Raw genomic sequence first — 18,806 nt, 5'->3', positions numbered from 1 at the left:
GAAACAATAAGCAGTAGAAAGGAATCATCGACAACAGAAAGATGTTACAAATGTAATTGGAGCCGGGCAGTGGTGGCGCACGCCTTTAATCCCAGCACTTGGGAGGCAGAGCCAGGCGGATGGATCTCTGTGAGTTCGAGGCCAGTCTGGTCTACCAAGTGAGTTCCAGGAAAGGCGCAAAGCTACACAGAGAAACCCTGTCTCAAAAAACCAAAAAAAAAAAAATATATATATATATATATATATGTAACTGGAGGGAGGGAGGCGCAAAGTTCCAGCTCCAGTAAGTTGCAGAACTTGGCAGTTTGACCACATGGTTCTTGCTTTAGAGTCAAGAACACAAGAAATGGTTTATAGAATCTCCCTCCATGACTAAAGAAAACGACTAAGGCCTGATGTGTGTCATGGGTGTTCTTGCATGGAAGCCTAGAAACACTATTAGGTGAAGCTGTGAAGGTGAACCCAGGATTTCATTGGAGACCCCAAGATGTTAGATGCCAGAGTCATGGGATATCTGCCAAGGTAAGCTGCAGACTGGGTGGGAAACTAGCCAAAGAGAAAGAAGGATGTTTCAGTCAACAAAGATGAAAGGACTTGGAAATCTGAAGAGCACTTTGACATCAGACATGGAGATGCAGAATTTGGAGTTTATCCTGCTGGGTTTTGGCTTTGTTCTGATCCAGTATTTCCTCACTATGCTCCCTTCCCTCTCTTTTGGAGTAGTAATGTATATTCTGTGCCGTTGTTAAGTTGGAAGTATGTAATGATATGGCTATAAGCCTATGGGGACCAGGGAGTTGAATGGTCCTCATAGCTGGGCAGTAGCAGCACCCACTTTTTTTTTTTTTTTTTTTGGTTTTTCGAGACAGGGTTTCTCTGTGTAGCTTTGGTGTTGTCCTGGATCTCGCTTTGTATTCCATGCTGGCCTCGAACTGACAGAGATCCACCTGCCTCTGCCTCCCGAGTGCTGGGATTAAAGGTGTGCTCCACCACAACCCGGCACTTTTTGATTTCTTGAGACAAGACTTCACCTTGTAGATGAGGCTGGCCTCACTCTCAGAGATCTGCCTACCTGTCTCCCAAGGCAGCACCCGCTTTTAATCCCAGCACTTGGAAGGCAGAGGGAGGCGAATCTGTAAGTTCGAGGCCAGCCTGAACTACCAAGCTAGTTCCAGGACAGCCAGCATTAAACAAAGAAACCCTGTCTCAAAACAAAGCAAAACAAACAAACAAAAAGAATGGCCCTTATAGGCTCATATATTTAAATGATTAGTCACCAAGGAGTAGCACTATTTGAAAGGATTAGGATTAGTAGGTATGGCCTTGTTAGAGGAAGTATTTCACTGGTAGTGGGCTTTGATGTTTCAAAAGCCCATGGCAAGCCCAGACACACACTCTCTCTCTCTTCCTCCCTCCCTCTCTCTCATTGTGGATGAGGATGTAGCTCTCAGCTACTTCTCCAGAATCACACCTGCCTACCACCATGCTCTCTGCCATGATGGACTAAGCCTCTGAAACTGTAAGCAAGGCCACAATTAAATGCTTTATTTTTATAAGAGTTGCCTTGGTCATGGTGTCTCTTCACAGCAATACAACAGTGAGGGCTTGATACTTATATCTGTGCTTCAAAAATGAGATGGTAGGGGAAATAAATGCATGCTGTGGAGTATTAGGTGTGAGCATTAAAAAAAAAACACACATTTATATCTATTTGTATGCTTGGGGATGAGTGGATCACTTGTACCTGCCACAGTGCACCTGTTGAGATCAGAGGACAACTTCCAGGAATTGGTCCTGGGGCTCAAACTCATTTTCAGACTTAGGGGCAAGCACCTTTACTCACTGGGCCATTTTACCAGCCCAGAAATAAATTTTTAAAGGCAGCAGTACCTGTCTAACTGGCTCTCTAAGAGATGACAGGATGTCTGGGAGTGATGAAAAATAAGGCCAGCAGAAGAGGTAGGGTTAGCCCAGAATATAAAGGAATTAAAAGCTGAGATCCCTGGGTTTGAATGTCTGATGTCTGCTTGGGAAAAGTCAATTTCCACTTTCTAGAGAGCAGTTTCCTTTCCTGGGAACTGCAAATATAATTTTCTGTAATCCTCTTCCCTGTGGTAGTGATTGTTAAAACTTTATCACACACTGGAAATAAAATCAGAACTTTAAATACTATTGATATCTGGGTTCCAAAACCCAGAATTATCTGGTCTAGAATCAACAGCTGGGACCAAGTGCAAGAGACTGTGGGTGACACATCACTTTGAAGCTATAAGCAGCTCCCAATAGGTTCATGGTCATCTCTGTGTTAATTGTCTTATTCCTGTGACAAAAATTACAGTAACACCTGAAGGGAAGAACATTTTAGCACAAAACGTCAGAGATTTCAGTCCATCGAAGCAAGGAGGGTACAGTAGCAGGCACACACAGCTTTGTCTAAGGTAAGGAGTGTGAGGCGAAGCCACCAGATCTGGGAGCAGAGAAGAGAGGGAGCAGTACCAGGAGTAAGTGTAACCTTCAAAGGCTTGCCTCCAGTGACCTACTTCACTCGTCATGTTCAATCTCCAAACAGCTCCACAGCCTTCAAAAAGTGCCACTAGCCAGAGAACAAATGCTCAAATCACATGCCCGAAAGGGACAGTTCAGAGTCAAATCATAACTCAGTATGTGACATTCTATGTCGGTGACTATGCTATGTCCCTTGCATATATACTCTCATTTAATCATTACAGCTCTATAAATGTCATTCCTCTCTTTACAGGTTCAAAACCGAAGAGAACAAATTACTCCCAGGATCGAGTACTGATGTACTGAATCTGTTGAACAGTTCAAAACAGCAAACTGACTATACAGGCTAGAGAACACCAGGAAAGGAGTGGATCAAGTCAGATTAACTACAGAGAAGTCCTTTCCACCTACCCACACCCATCTGTCCATGGCTGAGAATCAACCTAAAACCTCTCAGGAAGGGTAGGCAAGTGCTCTACTGCTAAATTACATTCCTATCCCAAGAGAAAAATCTACTCAGCCATTCTTGCCATATGGGAATTTCAGGGTCATATTTTAAGATTTTTTCAAAAAAAAAAAGATGGAAATCTTTTCTTTGCATATAATCTCTTAATATTTCAGTGTCAAGTTGCTTAAAACAATATTATGTGGTTCAAACCAAATAAGGCTCAAATTTGCTTCTCTGGTTCATACGATGTTGAAATTCAGAAGGAAGAGCTCTGAACTTCAGATACAAGACTAGGAAATTCTTAAGCACAAATGATAGTCACACACCAGGAATAGTGTGTGATGGAATAATAACCAATGAGGTGAGTGGTGCAGGAATCCCAGGCACAGACAACAAAACATTTAGGAAGCTGAGGCAGGAAGATACCAAGTATGAGGCCATCCTGAGTTACATGGTGAGAGGCTCAAAAAAACAAAAATGATACTTGACATGATTAGTTAAAAACAATGTGAAAAGCCAGGCAGTGGTAGGGCACACCCTTAACTACAGCAGAGGCCGGAAGAACCCCCACCCCCAGACAGGGTTTCTCTGTGTAGTTTTGGTGCCTGTCCTGGATCTCGCTCTGTAGACCAAGCTGGGCTCATTTCACAGAGATCTGCCTGCCTCCCGAGTGCTGGGATCAAAGGCCTGCACCACCACAGCCCAGCCAGCAAGAGGAACTTTATGAGTTTGAGGACACCATTCTGCAGAGCAAGTTCCAGGACAGCCAAGACTACACAGTGAAACCCTGTCTCAATATATATATTTATTTATTTATTTATTTATTTAGAGAGAGAGAGAGAGAGAGATCTTAGCAGTTTCCCAGACTTACTAGAAATGAATAAAATAGATATGTAAAGCTATTTGGTTACATTTAGAATCCAAGTATTTGAAATTTTATACATTCAAAATATGCAAACTTCAAATTTGTATGACTGAAAAGATTTTATTTTCAAGACAGGGTTTCACTGTCTTGATAGCCTTAGCTATCCTTGAACTCACTCTGTACACCAGGCTGGCCTTGAACTCACAGAGATCTGCCTGCCTCTGCCTCAAGTGCTGGGGTTAAAGGTGTGTGCCACCACCCCCCAGCTGAAAAAATCGATTTTTTAAAATCTACATTTATTTTTTATTTTTGTCTTTATTTTTATTTGTTCTACTTTGGTTTACTCCCTGTGAGCTCAGCACCTCACATGCTTGCATATCTACAAAACTCACAGCAGAGTTTTCCAATTAGCAAGTCGAGAAAAGACCATTTAAAGATATATGTGCATGGTGCCTCAGCATACACGTGGAGGTAAGAAGTCAACCTCTTTCTATCATGTGGGTCCTGGAGATTGAACTCAGTCATCAGGCTTGGCAGCAAGTACCTTTACCAGCATTACCATCTTGCTGGCCCCTTTAAAAAAATTTAATTGAAGTCAAATTCCTTATTTTTAGGACATCCATGTTTTAGGACCAAGTGACTATTCTTTCACATCTACATTATTATAATGAATATGGAGTTTTTTAATCACTGTTTCTACCACACAGATGTTTTCAGTATATCATGAGGCAAGTAAATCACTTGTATAAAACTAAAGTATCATATATTTCTACAAGTTATAAACTTTTACAGAAGTTATACAAAGTGAAATCTCTTGTATCTTTAAAAACTGCCCTTTCCCCAAAAAGGTTTTTTTTTCCCACACATAACTAACTCCAAAAATGAAAAAATGCTTTTTACAGTTTTTAGTTTAAGTGAATTTTATTTAATAGCATTAATTCTATAGCAAAGATCTAAGGATTCTAGATTGCATTAGAAACTGTGCTACCACACTGTGCTATTATCAGACTTAAATGTTAAGGAGAGTACAATTTCTTCTGAAAATTCTATTTAAGGACTAGGTCTTTCACCATCAAGACATGCCAAATTAAGTTTGGGTCTTTGAAAATCCAGTTCTTGGGCATTCCAAGTCATGACTTAAAAACACACGTGCTTTTGGGGGGGGGGGTGTCACCCGTTGTACCAAAAACTACAAAGCTCAAACACGGAGATTGGGCGTTTCTTTTGTTTACATACCTTCATTTTTTTCTTTTTTTGGTTTTTCGAGACAGGGTTTCTTTGTGTAGCTTTGCGCCTCCCCTGAATCTTGCTCTGTAGACCAGGCTGGCCTTGAACTCACAGAGATCTGCCTGCCTCTGCCTTCCAAGTGCTGGGATTAAAGGTGTGTGCCACCACCGCCCAGCAGTATCCTCATTTTTGTAAAGCTAAAAATACCGAAAACATCTGGGCGGTGGTGGCACATACCTTTAATCCCAGCACTTGGAAAGCAGAAGGCAGATCTCTGTGAGTTCAAGGCCAGTCTGGACTACAAAGCGGGTTCCAGGACCAGGGCTGTTACACAGTAATCATGTCTTCAAACGCGCCCCTCACCACCACCACCACACACAAAAAAACCCTCAGTGGGACACAGCCATAACGCATCCTTTAAAATGCCACCTGTAAGTAGTTTAACCTACCACCTTTGTAATGCCTCGTTTTCCTTTATAACCCTAAGTAAAAGTGAAAACAGTATGCAGCCCATCTTTTAACATTTTTTAAATATGAAGGAAATTTTTTAAAAACGAGCTTGCAATTTTAAATCCTCCAAATGCTCGCTCTCTACAAACACTTCTCTAGGCAGCCTAGCATATTCTGGGTCAAGCTTGGACACAGCAGGCCGAACACTGAGGGAATGCGAGGGCTCTAGCCTAGGGCACAAAGGCAATCCCTCCTCTTGATCCTTTTCTCGTTACTCTGCAGATGGAGGACCAACAAACAGAACGCTCTCCTTTCGATGGGCACACGTCCCTCTCTTCAGTCCGCAGGCCCGCCCGAGGCCAGGCCACGAGGCCACGCGGAGTTCGCAGGGCGCCAGGCCCGGGCAGGTCCAGGAGGAGAGGCAAGGAAGAGGTTCTTCTAGGCAAGCGTGGGGCTCGGACTCTGGAACAAAGCGCCGGCCCGGGAAGACACGCCGGCCCGGCGACGCACACTCACGGGGCTCCCGGCGCTACGCAAAAGCCCGGCAGCGCGCCGGCCCGCCACCCTTACGCCACTGGCTTGGCCCCAGAGCCTTCGCGAATATGGCTTTGCGCACTGCGGCGGGGCTGCGCCGCAACCTAGCTTGCCCGGTGGCTCCTCCCCGCCGGTCTGCGCGGATTGGTGGTGGACGGAAGCCCGGCTGCTGATTGGATAGCGAAGGAGCCACTCGGGGAGGCTCTGGTGGGTCGGCCGCCCCAGAGTGATAAGTTCGGCTTCAGACACGCCTCAGCGCCAGCAGCGAGCCGGAGCTCTATGGAGGTGGCGGCGGGTACCAGGTGGTGGCTGCAGCAGCGAGTCCTCTGAGCTGAGAGTTTCAGGCCGTCCCCGACTCCTTCCTCCCCCTTCCCTCCCCCTTTTTTGTTTTCCGTTCCCCTTCCCCCTCCCTTCCCCGTCCCCGACGACCGGATCCAGAGGAGGCAGCTGCGGCGGCAGCTGCTGAGTTCTCGGTGAAGGTGAGTGGAGCCGCCGCCGCCGAGCGGAGCCCTCTAAGATGGCCGCCGCCCCTGGCCGCTTCTTGTCGAGTGGTACAAAATGGCGGCCGCAGGCGGAGCCGGGCGGGGCGCCTTTCCTCTACCTCCGGGCCACCTCCAAGTCCCTGGCCTCTGCTCTCCTTCCCGTGCCGACCGCGGAGAGAGACTCTGCGGTCTGGGCTAGGCCGGCGTGCGGCTGAGTGGCGGGCTCGGCCGGGACCCTGCCGCGGGGTGCGAGGACAGCGTGCGAGCGTGGCGGGCCTCGCGCCTCGGCGGGAGGGACGCGGCCAGCGGCAGGGCCCGGCCGTTGGCGCGGGACCAGCGAGGCGGACGAGTCCGGAGCCCGGCCTCCCGGTGGAGAGGAGGTGTGTGGGTCCTGTCGCGGGCTGCCCGCTCCGGGGAGGCCGAGAGCGGGTCTCCGTTCCCTTTGTGGGCCGCGACGGCCGCGGCGCTGTCAGCCGGGGATTTATGGTGGAGGCGGCGGGTGGGCAGGAGGCCGCCTTCCTGCGGGAGAACAAAGAAAGGGCCGGCCCGGAGGGGGCGCCTCCCGCCCAGGCCCGGGTCCTTCTTAGGCGCCGGTCGGAAGCCCGGCCAGACTTGGCTTAGGGGAGGAACCCGCTGCTCTTTTGTTCGCGCGGAGTGGGGCGGAGGTTCCTGCTGCCATGTTGTGGCCCCGGTCTTCCGGCGGCGGCTTTCCACACGCGCCCTGTGGGAAGGGGTGAAAGGACGAGCAGAGGAGAAAGCCGTCCAACAGCGGGTAGTGAGACCCTGGCCTGCCTCTCGGTGCCCAGGCCGCACTTATCAGTACAGCAGACATTTCCCTCGTAGCACCGCCGGTGTTGAGAGCATTTCTGTTAAATAAGGCCCCAGAATATGGCTGCGTTCTAGGCAGTATCCAGATGTTCTTTTTTTTTTTTTTACACACCCCCCCCCACACACACACACACAAAGGCTATTCTTTGCAACCTTGAACACTAAGGGAATCCACGTAGCTAAACAAGATTTTTTAATTTGTATTTGTGGTTTTGACTTTGTTCTATTTTAGTCTTCTGAGGGCTGCAATGCAGTGAAAGTTAATCAGCTGCAGTATGAGTGCTGAAATAAATTATGGTAGACTGAAGATTTATAGATCTGTGTGTTGGCAGTGCCTAATTTTGGTGTTCTCTCTCGTTCCAGGCTTTTCATTTGTACCATCCCCTCCCCTCCCCACCCCATCCATTAATATTATTCTTTTGAAGATTCTTCGTTGTCAAGCCGCCAAAGTGGAGAGTGCGATTGCAGAAGGGGGTGCTTCTCGTTTCAGGTACGGGTAGATACATGGGGGGGGGGTGAAATGGCAAATCATAAAAACCACTACCAAATCCCACTTAATGGTGCTGCGGTTCTAGAATTGTTTTCTGAAGAGTAAATGGATTATTTTTTGGTGGGGGGTGCTGTTTTGTCTGCACCTCCGTGTGCAGTGTCAGAAGAGGGCATCAGATCACCTGGGACTGGAGTTGAAGACAGTTGTGAGCCGCCATGTGGGTGTTAGGAATTGAACCCTTGTCCTTTGGAAGAGCAGCCAGCGCTATCAAACAGCTGAGCCATCTCTAGCCTCGGGTTCATTTTCTTTTAGGCCAGAGTTCAGTCTCGGTGTGGTGCAATTTCTAAAATATAAATAGGTTCCCTTCTGAGTGAGACACAGTTGGTATAGTAAAAATTTCTTTTGAATAGTGCTTCTTCGGGCGGAGGAGGAAGTAGGGGTGCACCTCAGCACTATCCCAAGACTGCTGGCAACAGGTATGGTAACTTGAAAGACAGTGACTTTTATAAATTGTCAATTTGATTGATTAAAGACTTCTCAGTGCCTAACAGGATAATTCTTGGGAAATCATCAGTAATTCTGATGTGAATTTATAAATTCAAACTGTTTTTCATTCTCGGTTTATATTTGCTGGTATTCCAAAATTACTATCCTTGCTATTTGGTTTTTGTGATGTGGCCAGTATGGAATATGTTTGTTAAGCATTTTAGTATTAAGTCTCAAGGTTTGGTTCCTGGATCAGCAGTTTTGACATTACCTGGGAATATATTACCAGGAATGAAAATTCTCAGTACTACCCAAAACTTACTACAACAGAAATTGGGAATGGGCCTTCTAGATGATTCTGGTGCTGTTTGAGAAATAAAATTTCCAGGATTGCTTTGTTGTGGGGGAAAATGTAAAGCCTAAGGTTTTGTTTCTGTTTAGCAAAGTTTTAGGGTTATATGAGTGCATGCTGTGTTAGACTTTCCTAATTGTAAGCTACTTTGTTGATGTTTTATCAAATTAGCGAGTTCCTGGGGAAAACCCCAGGGCAAAACGCTCAGAAATGGATTCCTGCACGAAGCACTAGACGAGATGACAACTCCGCAGCAAACAACTCCGCAAATGAAAAAGAACGACATGATGCAATCTTCAGGAAAGTAAGAGGGTAAGTGTCAGAGTCTGTTATGAGGGAGTAGAGATTAGCTCTGCTGTTGTAGTGTGTGGTGTACAATTGAAAGGGAAGATTCACATTAAAGGACCTTAGAAGAGTACTCCATTGCCCATAGGTATTTTACCCATAAGCTTGTGCTGTCATCCATGTTGGACTGGTGTGTAACATCAGTGATGTGGGTAAATACAACCATCTTAACTTACGTATGGTTAAGTCCAGATAATGAGAACCTTGTGCTCTGAGTTTTGAGGAAGGTTTCTTGTGAAATAGCAGGAAAGCCCAGATATAATTCAGATGTCATAGTATGTATCTGTGAGAACTGTATTCCAGCATCTCTGGTTAGATGAAAAATGAACACTTCTGTGACAGCATGCACAAGATTTACGTAAGTCAAGCCAGAGAAAATTCCCAACACAAAGGTTGGGGAGTGGGTCCATAAAGTCCCACTCTTAGCCAAGAAGCTACTGGCAATTCAGAGCTGTTGGGAGGGGGGGATTTTATTTTGTCCCATGGAGTGATGCTGGACATGTTAGCCACATTCCAGGGCAAGGTCCTATCTATGCTCAAGAACAAATGGCCAACACAAATTAGGTTTTCAGTGATTTTTTTTCTTAGAGAAAGAGCAAAGAGCATGAAGTGGGGTAGGGAAGGAGTTGGAGGTCAGAAAAGAGTATAATAAAAATACACTGTATGGAATTATCAAAGAATAAATTGGGGAGAAAGGGGAACATTTTTCCCTGTTTAGGGAGCTAGTAAAGGGAGACTCAACTTAAATGCTATCTTTTCAGCTCAGAAAATAATTGTTAACCCACACTTGAAATGTGTTGTTTTTTCCCCCAGCATACTAAATAAGCTTACTCCTGAAAAGTTTGACAAGCTATGCCTTGAGCTCCTCAATGTGGGTGTAGAGTCTAAACTCATCCTTAAAGGGGTCATACTGCTGGTAAGTTTAAAATGTTAGCTTAAAAGAGGGGAAGAAAATAAATTAACAGACCCAAATTTCTTACACTTGATTATTGCATTAAATCATGAGATAAGTCCTAGGTATAGGTATGTGTGTCTGAGTAATGATATTAATAAAAACAGAACCACTTTTAATGACATCAAGATTCAAAAGGTGAACCTTGAATCCTCATTTGCCTTGGTTTACCAAGCTGTCTGGAAACAGCTGTTGAGTTTTCCTTTTGTGAAAGTGGTTTTGGGAATTTGTGATAATTTATAGCATTCTGGCATCTTGTTTTGCATGACTACCAACCACAGAGTAAAATCCCCCACTCAACAGTGTCTTTGGTTTATAATTCTTAAAGATTTATTTATTTATTATGTATACAGTGTTCTGCCTGCATGTATGCCTGCAGGCCAGAAGAGGGCACCAGATCTCATTACAGATGGTTGTGAGCCACCATGGGGTTGCTGGGAATTGAACTCAGGACCTCTGGAAGAGCAGCCAGTACTCTTAACTGCTGAGCCATCTCTCCAGCCCCTAGTCCTGATAATTTTTAGCTGAGGTATACAACATGAGATTTATTAGATTGTACCACAGATGATGTTTAAAAAAAAAAAACTTTAGAAATGGTTTTATTTTTCTGAGGTGTTGTCCAAGTCCAAATGAATTTAGACTGTAGTTTATTGTGAATTGTAAGATTAAGGCTATTTAAGAGGGGGCTCTTTTCAGCCTCTGATTCATACTAGTTTGTTTTGTGATGACTTTTGTAGATTGTGGACAAAGCCCTAGAAGAGCCAAAGTATAGCTCACTGTATGCTCAGCTATGTCTGCGATTGGCAGAAGATGCACCAAACTTTGATGGCCCAGCGGCAGAGGGTCAACCAGGACAGAAGCAAAGCACAGTAAGTGGCAGTTTTTTGTTTATTTTGTTTTAAAAGTAATTTGGAAGATTCCTTATTAACAAAGTATAATGCCTGTTGTTTGCAAATAGACATTCAGACGCCTCTTGATTTCCAAATTGCAAGATGAATTTGAAAACCGAACCAGAAATGTTGATGGTAAGAATTTAAATTACTATTAACTAGTACTGTGTCTTTTTATTAGATTCATGCATTCCGTGGCCTAGGTGTAAACTAGGTCAGAACACTTGCAAGAATGGTTCTAAGTGTTCTTCTGTTTGCCTCTCCCTCAGTCTATGATAAGCGTGAAAATCCCCTCCTCCCTGAGGAGGAGGAACAGAGAGCCATTGCTAAGATCAAGATGTTGGGGAACATCAAATTCATTGGAGAACTTGGCAAGCTTGATCTTATTCATGAATCTATCCTTCATAAGTGCATCAAAACAGTGAGTATGACTGGAGTAGCTTAGGGTGAGGTAGTCAGTGAGAATGTCCTTATTTGGGGGGCAAATTAGTCAATTGTAGAATATGAGAAGATAGATGGGTGGCTACTAACATAGTTGTGGTAATGAAAGAAAACTGAGGATTTTGAAGTGTGCATTATAGAGATAGATTAGATTGCTTTGTCTGTGTTAAAATTTCCTAGAGGAATTTAATTTCTTCAACACAGGCTAGTAGGAAAGTATTGTTTTACATGCTCTAGGAATTGAGTCAGTCCAAATCTAAGGAGATAATACAACATAAGCCAGAATAACTTTTAAATCTGTTCTTTTGTTAGCTTTTGGAAAAGAAGAAGAGAGTCCAACTCAAAGATATGGGAGAGGATTTGGAGTGCCTCTGTCAGATAATGAGGACAGTAGGACCTCGCTTAGACCATGAACGAGCCAAGGTATGAGAACAGTGGGAGATAGTGTGTCTTGTGAGTTGGGGTGTGATACTCCAAAATGCCTTAAATAGTATGCACATTTATCTTAGTTCTAATTTTGTTTTGTTTTGTCTTTTTATCAGTCCTTAATGGATCAGTACTTTGCCAGAATGTGTTCCTTAATGTTAAGTAAGGAATTGCCAGCAAGGATTCGTTTCCTACTGCAGGTAAGATTTTTAACAATGTCCAATAAGATTGAGTTTTTCCTTTGGAATAGTAAAATAAAATGTATACTTTTTAAAATGACAGGATACCGTAGAGTTGCGAGAACACCATTGGGTTCCTCGCAAGGCTTTTCTTGACAATGGACCAAAGACGATCAATCAAATCCGTCAAGATGCAGTAAAAGTAAGAGAAGTTTTGGGTTCTTTTTTATAGTGTAGTCCTTTCCTTAACTCTTCTGAAAACTAGAATTGTCTTACTGGTAGTGAGGTTTCCTAGTGTCCTTCATGCCATTTTGGAGGGAAGTTAGAGAACTGTAAGTAATTACAGGGTCTACAGACAACAATATTTATCCACTTTCTTCTCAAAGGATCTAGGAGTGTTTATTCCTGCTCCTATGGCTCAAGGGAGGAATGACTTCTTCCTGGAGGGACCGTTCATGCCGCCAAGGATGAAAATGGATAGGGACCCACTTGGAGGACTTGCTGATATGTTTGGACAAATGCCAGGTAGTTTTTAAATAAAGTAGTGTTTTGGTTAAACTAAAAGTTAATGTTTTAATGGTGTTCTAAGAATTTTCTGTATTTTAAGGTAGTGGAATTGGTACTGGTCCAGGAGTTATCCAGGATAGATTTTCACCCACGATGGGACGTCATCGTTCAAATCAGCTCTTCAATGGCCATGGGGGACACATCATGCCTCCCACACAGTCGCAATTTGGAGAGATGGGGGGCAAATTTATGAAAAGCCAGGTAAGATATTGACAGTGTTTATAACGCCAGGGCTAGCTTTAGGTCCAATACATTTTGCCCTTTATTATTTATTTTTAAATGAAGCGGAATTTTACTTTTGATACTTTTTTTTTCTTAACCAACTCTCCATCTGACAGTTGTTTCAAATTGAGTAAAATGTGTATCCTTAATTAGTAAAATCACATCAGTTTATTCAACAGATAGGTTAGATATTCTTCCCTGTTTCATCTTTTCTGGGCAATTGCAGTTAATCTCTGGGCAAGGCAATGGCTTGGCTCATTCCCTTGGTACTCGATTACCATGATTTTTATCTAGACTTTCTCTCTCCCTTTCTGAAATAGGGGCTAAGCCAGCTCTACCATAACCAGAGTCAGGGACTCTTATCCCAGCTGCAAGGACAGTCGAAGGATATGCCACCTCGGTTTTCTAAGAAAGGACAGCTTAATGCAGATGAGGTACATTGCCTACATTACTTCTATGCAGTAGTTTGTCAGTGCAGATGTCTCTTGCCCGATGATTATAAAAAGACGCGAAAGAGGACTTAAGCTGGATGCTTTCCCTTTTTTTCCTCTTCTCTTCTCTACTCTTTCTTTAACTCTTCTTTATCTACTTTTCCTCCTTTTTCTCTTGCTTCTTTTTCTCTCTTTGGATGTCCAGCGTCCTATGAGCGAAGATTATGAGATATGAGGGCAAGTTTCTAAGTAACTTTTACTAGTTAGCATAAAAAATGGTTAAGATGTTGGTGGTTTCTCTGTAAGTAGAATAAAGTATCTATCTGTATTGCTGATACTGGCAAATTGTGGTACAAACTAAGGTTTGTAAACAGTATCTTACTCTTCCCCAGTATCTTCTGCAGATTACTTTTCCCAGAAATTGAATTTATTACATGATATGAAGTATCTTAGTTTTGTTTAGAATTAATGCTAGGTATTAAAAGTGTTAACATTTCATGTTTATTAGCTCTTTTAACTTGTTATGTGTTGATTTATTTTTGATTTTAGATTAGTTTGAGGCCTGCTCAGTCGTTCCTAATGAATAAAAATCAGGTGCCAAAGCTTCAGCCCCAGATAACCATGATTCCTCCCAGTGCACAGCCACCACGCACTCAAACACCACCTCTGGGACAGGTATGGGCCCAAAGTCTCTACTCCCTGAAGGTGTGTCCTCACTTCTCAGTGTTGCCTTCCCTCTGCTTCATGGTGGTACTATTCTTTTTGGTTTGTTACATTTTGATTAAACATGTGTTGTACTGCTTGTCTTTAGACACCTCAGCTTGGTCTCAAAACTAATCCACCACTTATCCAGGAAAAGCCTGCCAAGACTACCAAAAAGCCACCACCATCAAAGGAGGAACTACTTAAACTGACTGTAAGTTTCAAATAGCTCCCTAAATCATCATCTCTACTGCTTAGAAAACAAATGAGGACAGGGACCACTGATGGGAATTGGATTGTGTTCTTTTCAGGAAGCCGTTGTGACTGAATATCTGAACAGTGGAAATGCAAATGAGGCAGTCAGTGGTGTGAGAGAAATGAGAGCCCCGAAACACTTTCTTCCTGAGATGTTAAGCAAAGTGATCATCCTGTCACTAGATAGAAGTGATGAAGATAAAGAAAAAGCAAGCTCTTTGATCAGTTTACTCAAACAGGAAGGGATAGCCACAAGTGACAACTTCATGCAGGTAGAACATTGTACTGATTGTGTGATAACACTTTCCAGTTATGGTTGGAAACTAAAACTTTTTTACATTCTTCCCAAGGCTTTCCTGAACGTATTGGAGCAGTGCCCCAAACTGGAGGTTGACATCCCCTTGGTGAAATCTTACTTGGCACAGTTTGCAGCTCGTGCTATAATTTCGGAGTTGGTGAGCATTTCCGAACTAGCTCAGCCACTGGAGAGTGGCACCCACTTCCCTCTCTTCTTACTTTGTCTTCAACAGTTAGCTAAATTACAAGACCGAGAATGGCTCACTGAACTATTTCAACAAAGCAAGGTCAATATGCAGAAAATGCTGCCAGGTAAGAGCTTGCTGACTGATGGAGACTTTTGTTTATTAGGAAATCATTTGTGAAACTCTTGTCTTAGGCCAACCTGGTAAAATGAAAAATGTCTTTACAGAAATTGATCAGAATAAGGATCGAATGTTGGAGATTTTGGAAGGAAAGGGACTGAGTTTCTTATTCCCGCTCCTTAAATTGGAGAAGGAGCTATTGAAGCAAATTAAGCTGGATCCATCCCCTCAAACTATATATAAATGGATTAAAGATAACATCTCTCCCAAACTTCATGTAGATAAAGGATTTGTGAACATCTTAATGACCAGGTAAGCTGAATAGTTTCATTTGCTAGAAAGAAAGCCTATACAGGGCAGAAGCCCGAGAATTAGTGTTAAACTAGACAACTGCAGTTTCTAACATGATCCTGCTGTTCAGCTTCTTACAGTACATTTCTAGTGAAGTAAGCCCACCTAGCGATGAAACAGATTCTTCCTCTGCTCCTTCCAAAGAACAGTTAGAGCAAGAAAAACAACTGCTGCTCTCTTTTAAGCCAGTGATGCAGAAATTCCTTCATGATCATGTGGATCTCCAGGTCAGTGCCCTGTATGCTCTGCAGGTGCACTGTTACAACAGCAGCTTCCCAAAAGGTGAGGTGACTGGGGGCAGGAGTTAGGGGATGAGGGCAGTCTGAAATACCACACCGAATAATGGAATCACATGCTGGGTTTTTGTTCTGTTTTAAGGCATGTTACTTCGATTTTTTGTTCATTTCTATGACATGGAAATTATTGAGGAGGAAGCTTTCTTGGCTTGGAAGGAAGACATAACTCAAGAGTTTCCAGGAAAAGGCAAGGCTTTGTTCCAGGTAAGTGCTTTGTTAAGATTTTTTTGCTATTGACTTGACTTGGTGATGTGTTTTTTTTTTTTTTTTTTTTTTTTTTTTTTTTGTCTGTCTTTGGTAGTATGTCAGTCTGCACTGTTATATACAAGATGTGGTTAACTAGGCAGCTAGCAAATGTGATAAAGAGATAGGATGAAATCATGCTTAAAATCATAGTGGGATGTAAAGGTGTTCAATTAGAGGTAGGTAACAATTTTGGCAAAGCTGCTTGCTTACATGGTTAAAGGATTAAATAAGTGGGTTTTAACTTAAAAGCATATTTTTTAGTTTGATCTAGTTTGGTTTTCTGTTACCAAGTGGAATTGGAGCCCTGGGGATAGAACTTGACATGAAATTACTCTTAATCTTTACATAGTGTAAATATATTAACTTGAGTGCTAAAGGTTATTATTTAGCACAATTGAGGTAGTACTCTACTAATTTTTCTAGGGCCTCCGCTTTAAGGAAGCCCTGGTTTACAGCTTCTAAGGTTTGTTAGACTACTTTTGTAAGGATCATTCTTAAGAATTTATCCCTTTTTTTTTTTTTTTTTTTGAGAATCTGACAGTAATTCCAGAATGCAGCTTGGCATACCCTACTTCCTATATGTATGCTGATAAAATTTGGTTTGGAAGAGTTGCTGTCTTGGACAAGCTGAAGTATAAGGCTAGTTCATTGACACTAGGTGCCTTGAAGCTGCCTAACACTTAGGGGTTAGAGGCAGGCTGGCCTCGAACTCACAAAGATCCGCCTGCCTCTGCCTCCCGAGTGCTGGAATTAAAGGCGTGCGCCACCACCGCCCCGCCGATATATTTTTATTTTATGTGTATTGGGTATTTTGCTAGATACCCTAGAATTGGAGCTATAGACAGTTGTGAGCTGCCATGTGAATGCTAGGTATTGAACCCAGGTCCTCTGGAAGAGCAGTCAGTGTTCTTAATTAACCACTGAGCCATCTCTCCAGCCCTCAAAACTTAATTTTTATATACTGTACTACTAAGTTTCATTAAATTACAAATTTAATTTACAGGTAAATCAGTGGCTAACCTGGCTAGAAACTGCTGAAGAAGAAGAATCAGAGGAAGAAGCTGACTAAAGAACCAGCCAAAGCCTTAAATTGTGCAAAACATACTGTTGCTATGATGTAACTGCATTTGACCTAACCACTGCGAAAATTCATTCCGCTGTAACGTTTTTTCACAATATTTAAAGCAGAAGCACGTCAGTAAGGTTTCCTTCTGCATAAGGTTTTTGTAGTGTGATGTCTTAATCATAGTCTACCATCAAATACTTTAGGAGTATCCTTAATGTTTAGATAGAATATTAGCAGCATGCAATAATTACATCCTAAGTTCTCAAGCAGAGGCAGTCTATTGCAAGGACCTTCTTTGCTGCCAGTTACCATAGGCTGTTTTAAGTTAGAAAACTGAATAGCAACACTGAATACTGTAGAGATGCACTTTGCTCAGTAATACTTGAGTTGTTGCAATATTTGATTATCCATTTGGTTGTTACAGAAAAATTCTTAACTGTAATTGATGGTTGTTGCCGTAATAGTATATTGCCTGTATTTCTACCTCTAGTAATGGGCTTTATGTGCTAGATTTTAATATCCTTGAGCCTGGGCAAGTGCACAAGTCTTTTTAAAAGAAACATGGTTTACTTGCACAAAACTGATCAGTTTTGAGAGATCTTTAATGCCCTTGAAGTGGTTTTTGTGGGTGTGAAACAAATGGTGAGAATTTGAATTGGTCCCTCTTATTATAGTATTGAAATTAAGTCTACTTAATTTATCAAGTCATGTTCATGCCCTGATTTTATATACTTGTATCTATCAATAAACATTGTGATACTTGATGTAGTTGTACATGACTTCAAATAGTACCTGCAAAGTTATGGAGAATTGTTCATTTTGTTTTGAGGTATGGACTTATCTCAGTTTAAGAACTTGGGAAATTTTTAGCTACATAGTCTTAACACCAGTGCTATTCAGTAGTGATTCACCCTGTAAGCATCATTCGTTGTCATATTTTCAGGTATTCAGTTTTTCACCCTATGACTGTTTCCTGTCAGTCTTGTTCTAATACAAACTGTCAACTTAGTCTGGAGCTGCCTTTACTGTTATAGACTTGTGTATCAACTCTTCAGCTCTGCTTCCTCTTTACTGAGGTACCTGCTTTGCCCTTAATCTCCATTTACTCAAAACAAAACAACCAGAGCAAGAAATGGAAAAATAAACTGCCCTGTTGTTTAGAACCCAGCAAATGCTATACTTTAGGTCATTATAAAGTTGGCTCCCTCTCACTGCTTTTGATTTTGTCTAGCCCTTGCAGTATGCAGTTCCTCTACCTGAAACAGTGCTCTCCTTAAGCTGTTAACCTTCAGATGTTGGTGTAATTAATTTCACTCAAAAGATCTTGCCTTCTTCCTCTGCCAGGACAGTGAGGAGTGTGTCAGTCAAGGTTTTTTTGAGATGTTACTGGAAGGTCCACAGGGAACCCAGAGAACAGTAGACCACAGAAATAGCCTGGCTGGGTCAAGTCCCACTGTGTCCCCAGCATCCTCTGCCAATATCTGTTCTCAGGTGTCACCAGCTCCAAAAGCCTACAGCAGAATTGAGTAGGGACAGATAGACCCCTTGCTTTCTCCCAGCCAGAACCCTGGTCTGCTTTGGGGGCTCTCATCAACTCTCAGTGGAGTAAAAAAGAATCTGGGAAGAGTTGCTTAAGTGGACAGACAAGGGTAATTGTGGGATTGAGGCTCATCCCACAATAGCCTACCATGTGGTCCACTACTCATCCACCCCTTGGTGAAAGTTGAGCACCAAAGGGACAGTGTAGGTGCATCTCATCACTGCTGAATGGGATTTCGTGACCTTCAATCTTAGTGAATTTTGGGAATTAGGAATTACAGGGCAATTCAGAATTAGGTTTAGGATCCAAAATGTCCTGGATAAAAAATTGTCTTTGAACTGAAGATTGATTGACTGCATGGTAACTGAGTTAGGGCTAACACACTAACTGAAATGATCTGTGTATTGCCCCACCCACTAGAAAAACTAGTAACAAATAAATGTTTGGATAGTGACCTGGGTTTTTCTCATTTGTTACACCCCTTGATCCTAATACTTTACAGTGCTTATGACCCAGTTTTAAACATTCAGCCTTCACAAATGCAATGGTTATATGAAGTGTGTGTGTGTGTGAGAGAGAGAGAGACATTTTTTTAAGACACACTCAAAAGTGAGTTCCTTGAAAGCAG

At 42.7% G+C, this 18,806-nt stretch overlaps 1 protein-coding gene and 1 non-coding gene across 2 annotated transcripts; both read left to right on the top strand.

Annotated features, from left to right (window-relative positions):
* The first annotated feature begins 6,546 nt into the window (after positions 1 to 6,546).
* Positions 6,547 to 17,402, top strand: Eif4g2 (eukaryotic translation initiation factor 4 gamma 2). The gene is made up of 23 exons (XM_076562355.1): positions 6,547 to 6,672; positions 6,711 to 6,891; positions 7,703 to 7,829; positions 8,240 to 8,305; positions 8,839 to 8,979; positions 9,826 to 9,928; positions 10,702 to 10,833; positions 10,923 to 10,989; positions 11,124 to 11,275; positions 11,608 to 11,718; positions 11,838 to 11,921; positions 12,004 to 12,102; positions 12,287 to 12,425; positions 12,508 to 12,668; positions 13,010 to 13,123; positions 13,670 to 13,795; positions 13,932 to 14,036; positions 14,134 to 14,349; positions 14,428 to 14,686; positions 14,787 to 14,991; positions 15,101 to 15,312; positions 15,409 to 15,530; positions 16,576 to 17,402. Exons 1-23 carry the CDS (start codon positions 6,547 to 6,549, stop codon positions 16,639 to 16,641), a joined length of 3,114 nt encoding a protein of 1,037 aa, XP_076418470.1. The 3' UTR covers positions 16,642 to 17,402.
* LOC121827031 (small nucleolar RNA SNORD97) lies at positions 13,175 to 13,361 on the top strand. The gene has a single exon (XR_006069177.1). It is a non-coding gene; the product is annotated as a small nucleolar RNA SNORD97 (small nucleolar RNA).
* Positions 17,403 to 18,806: the final 1,404 nt, after the last annotated feature.

The sequence above is a fragment of the Peromyscus maniculatus genome, chromosome 1 (genome assembly GCF_049852395.1).
Source record: "Peromyscus maniculatus bairdii isolate BWxNUB_F1_BW_parent chromosome 1, HU_Pman_BW_mat_3.1, whole genome shotgun sequence".
Taxonomy (NCBI): Eukaryota; Metazoa; Chordata; class Mammalia; order Rodentia; family Cricetidae; genus Peromyscus; species Peromyscus maniculatus.
This window is presented reverse-complemented; position numbering and strand designations above follow the sequence as displayed.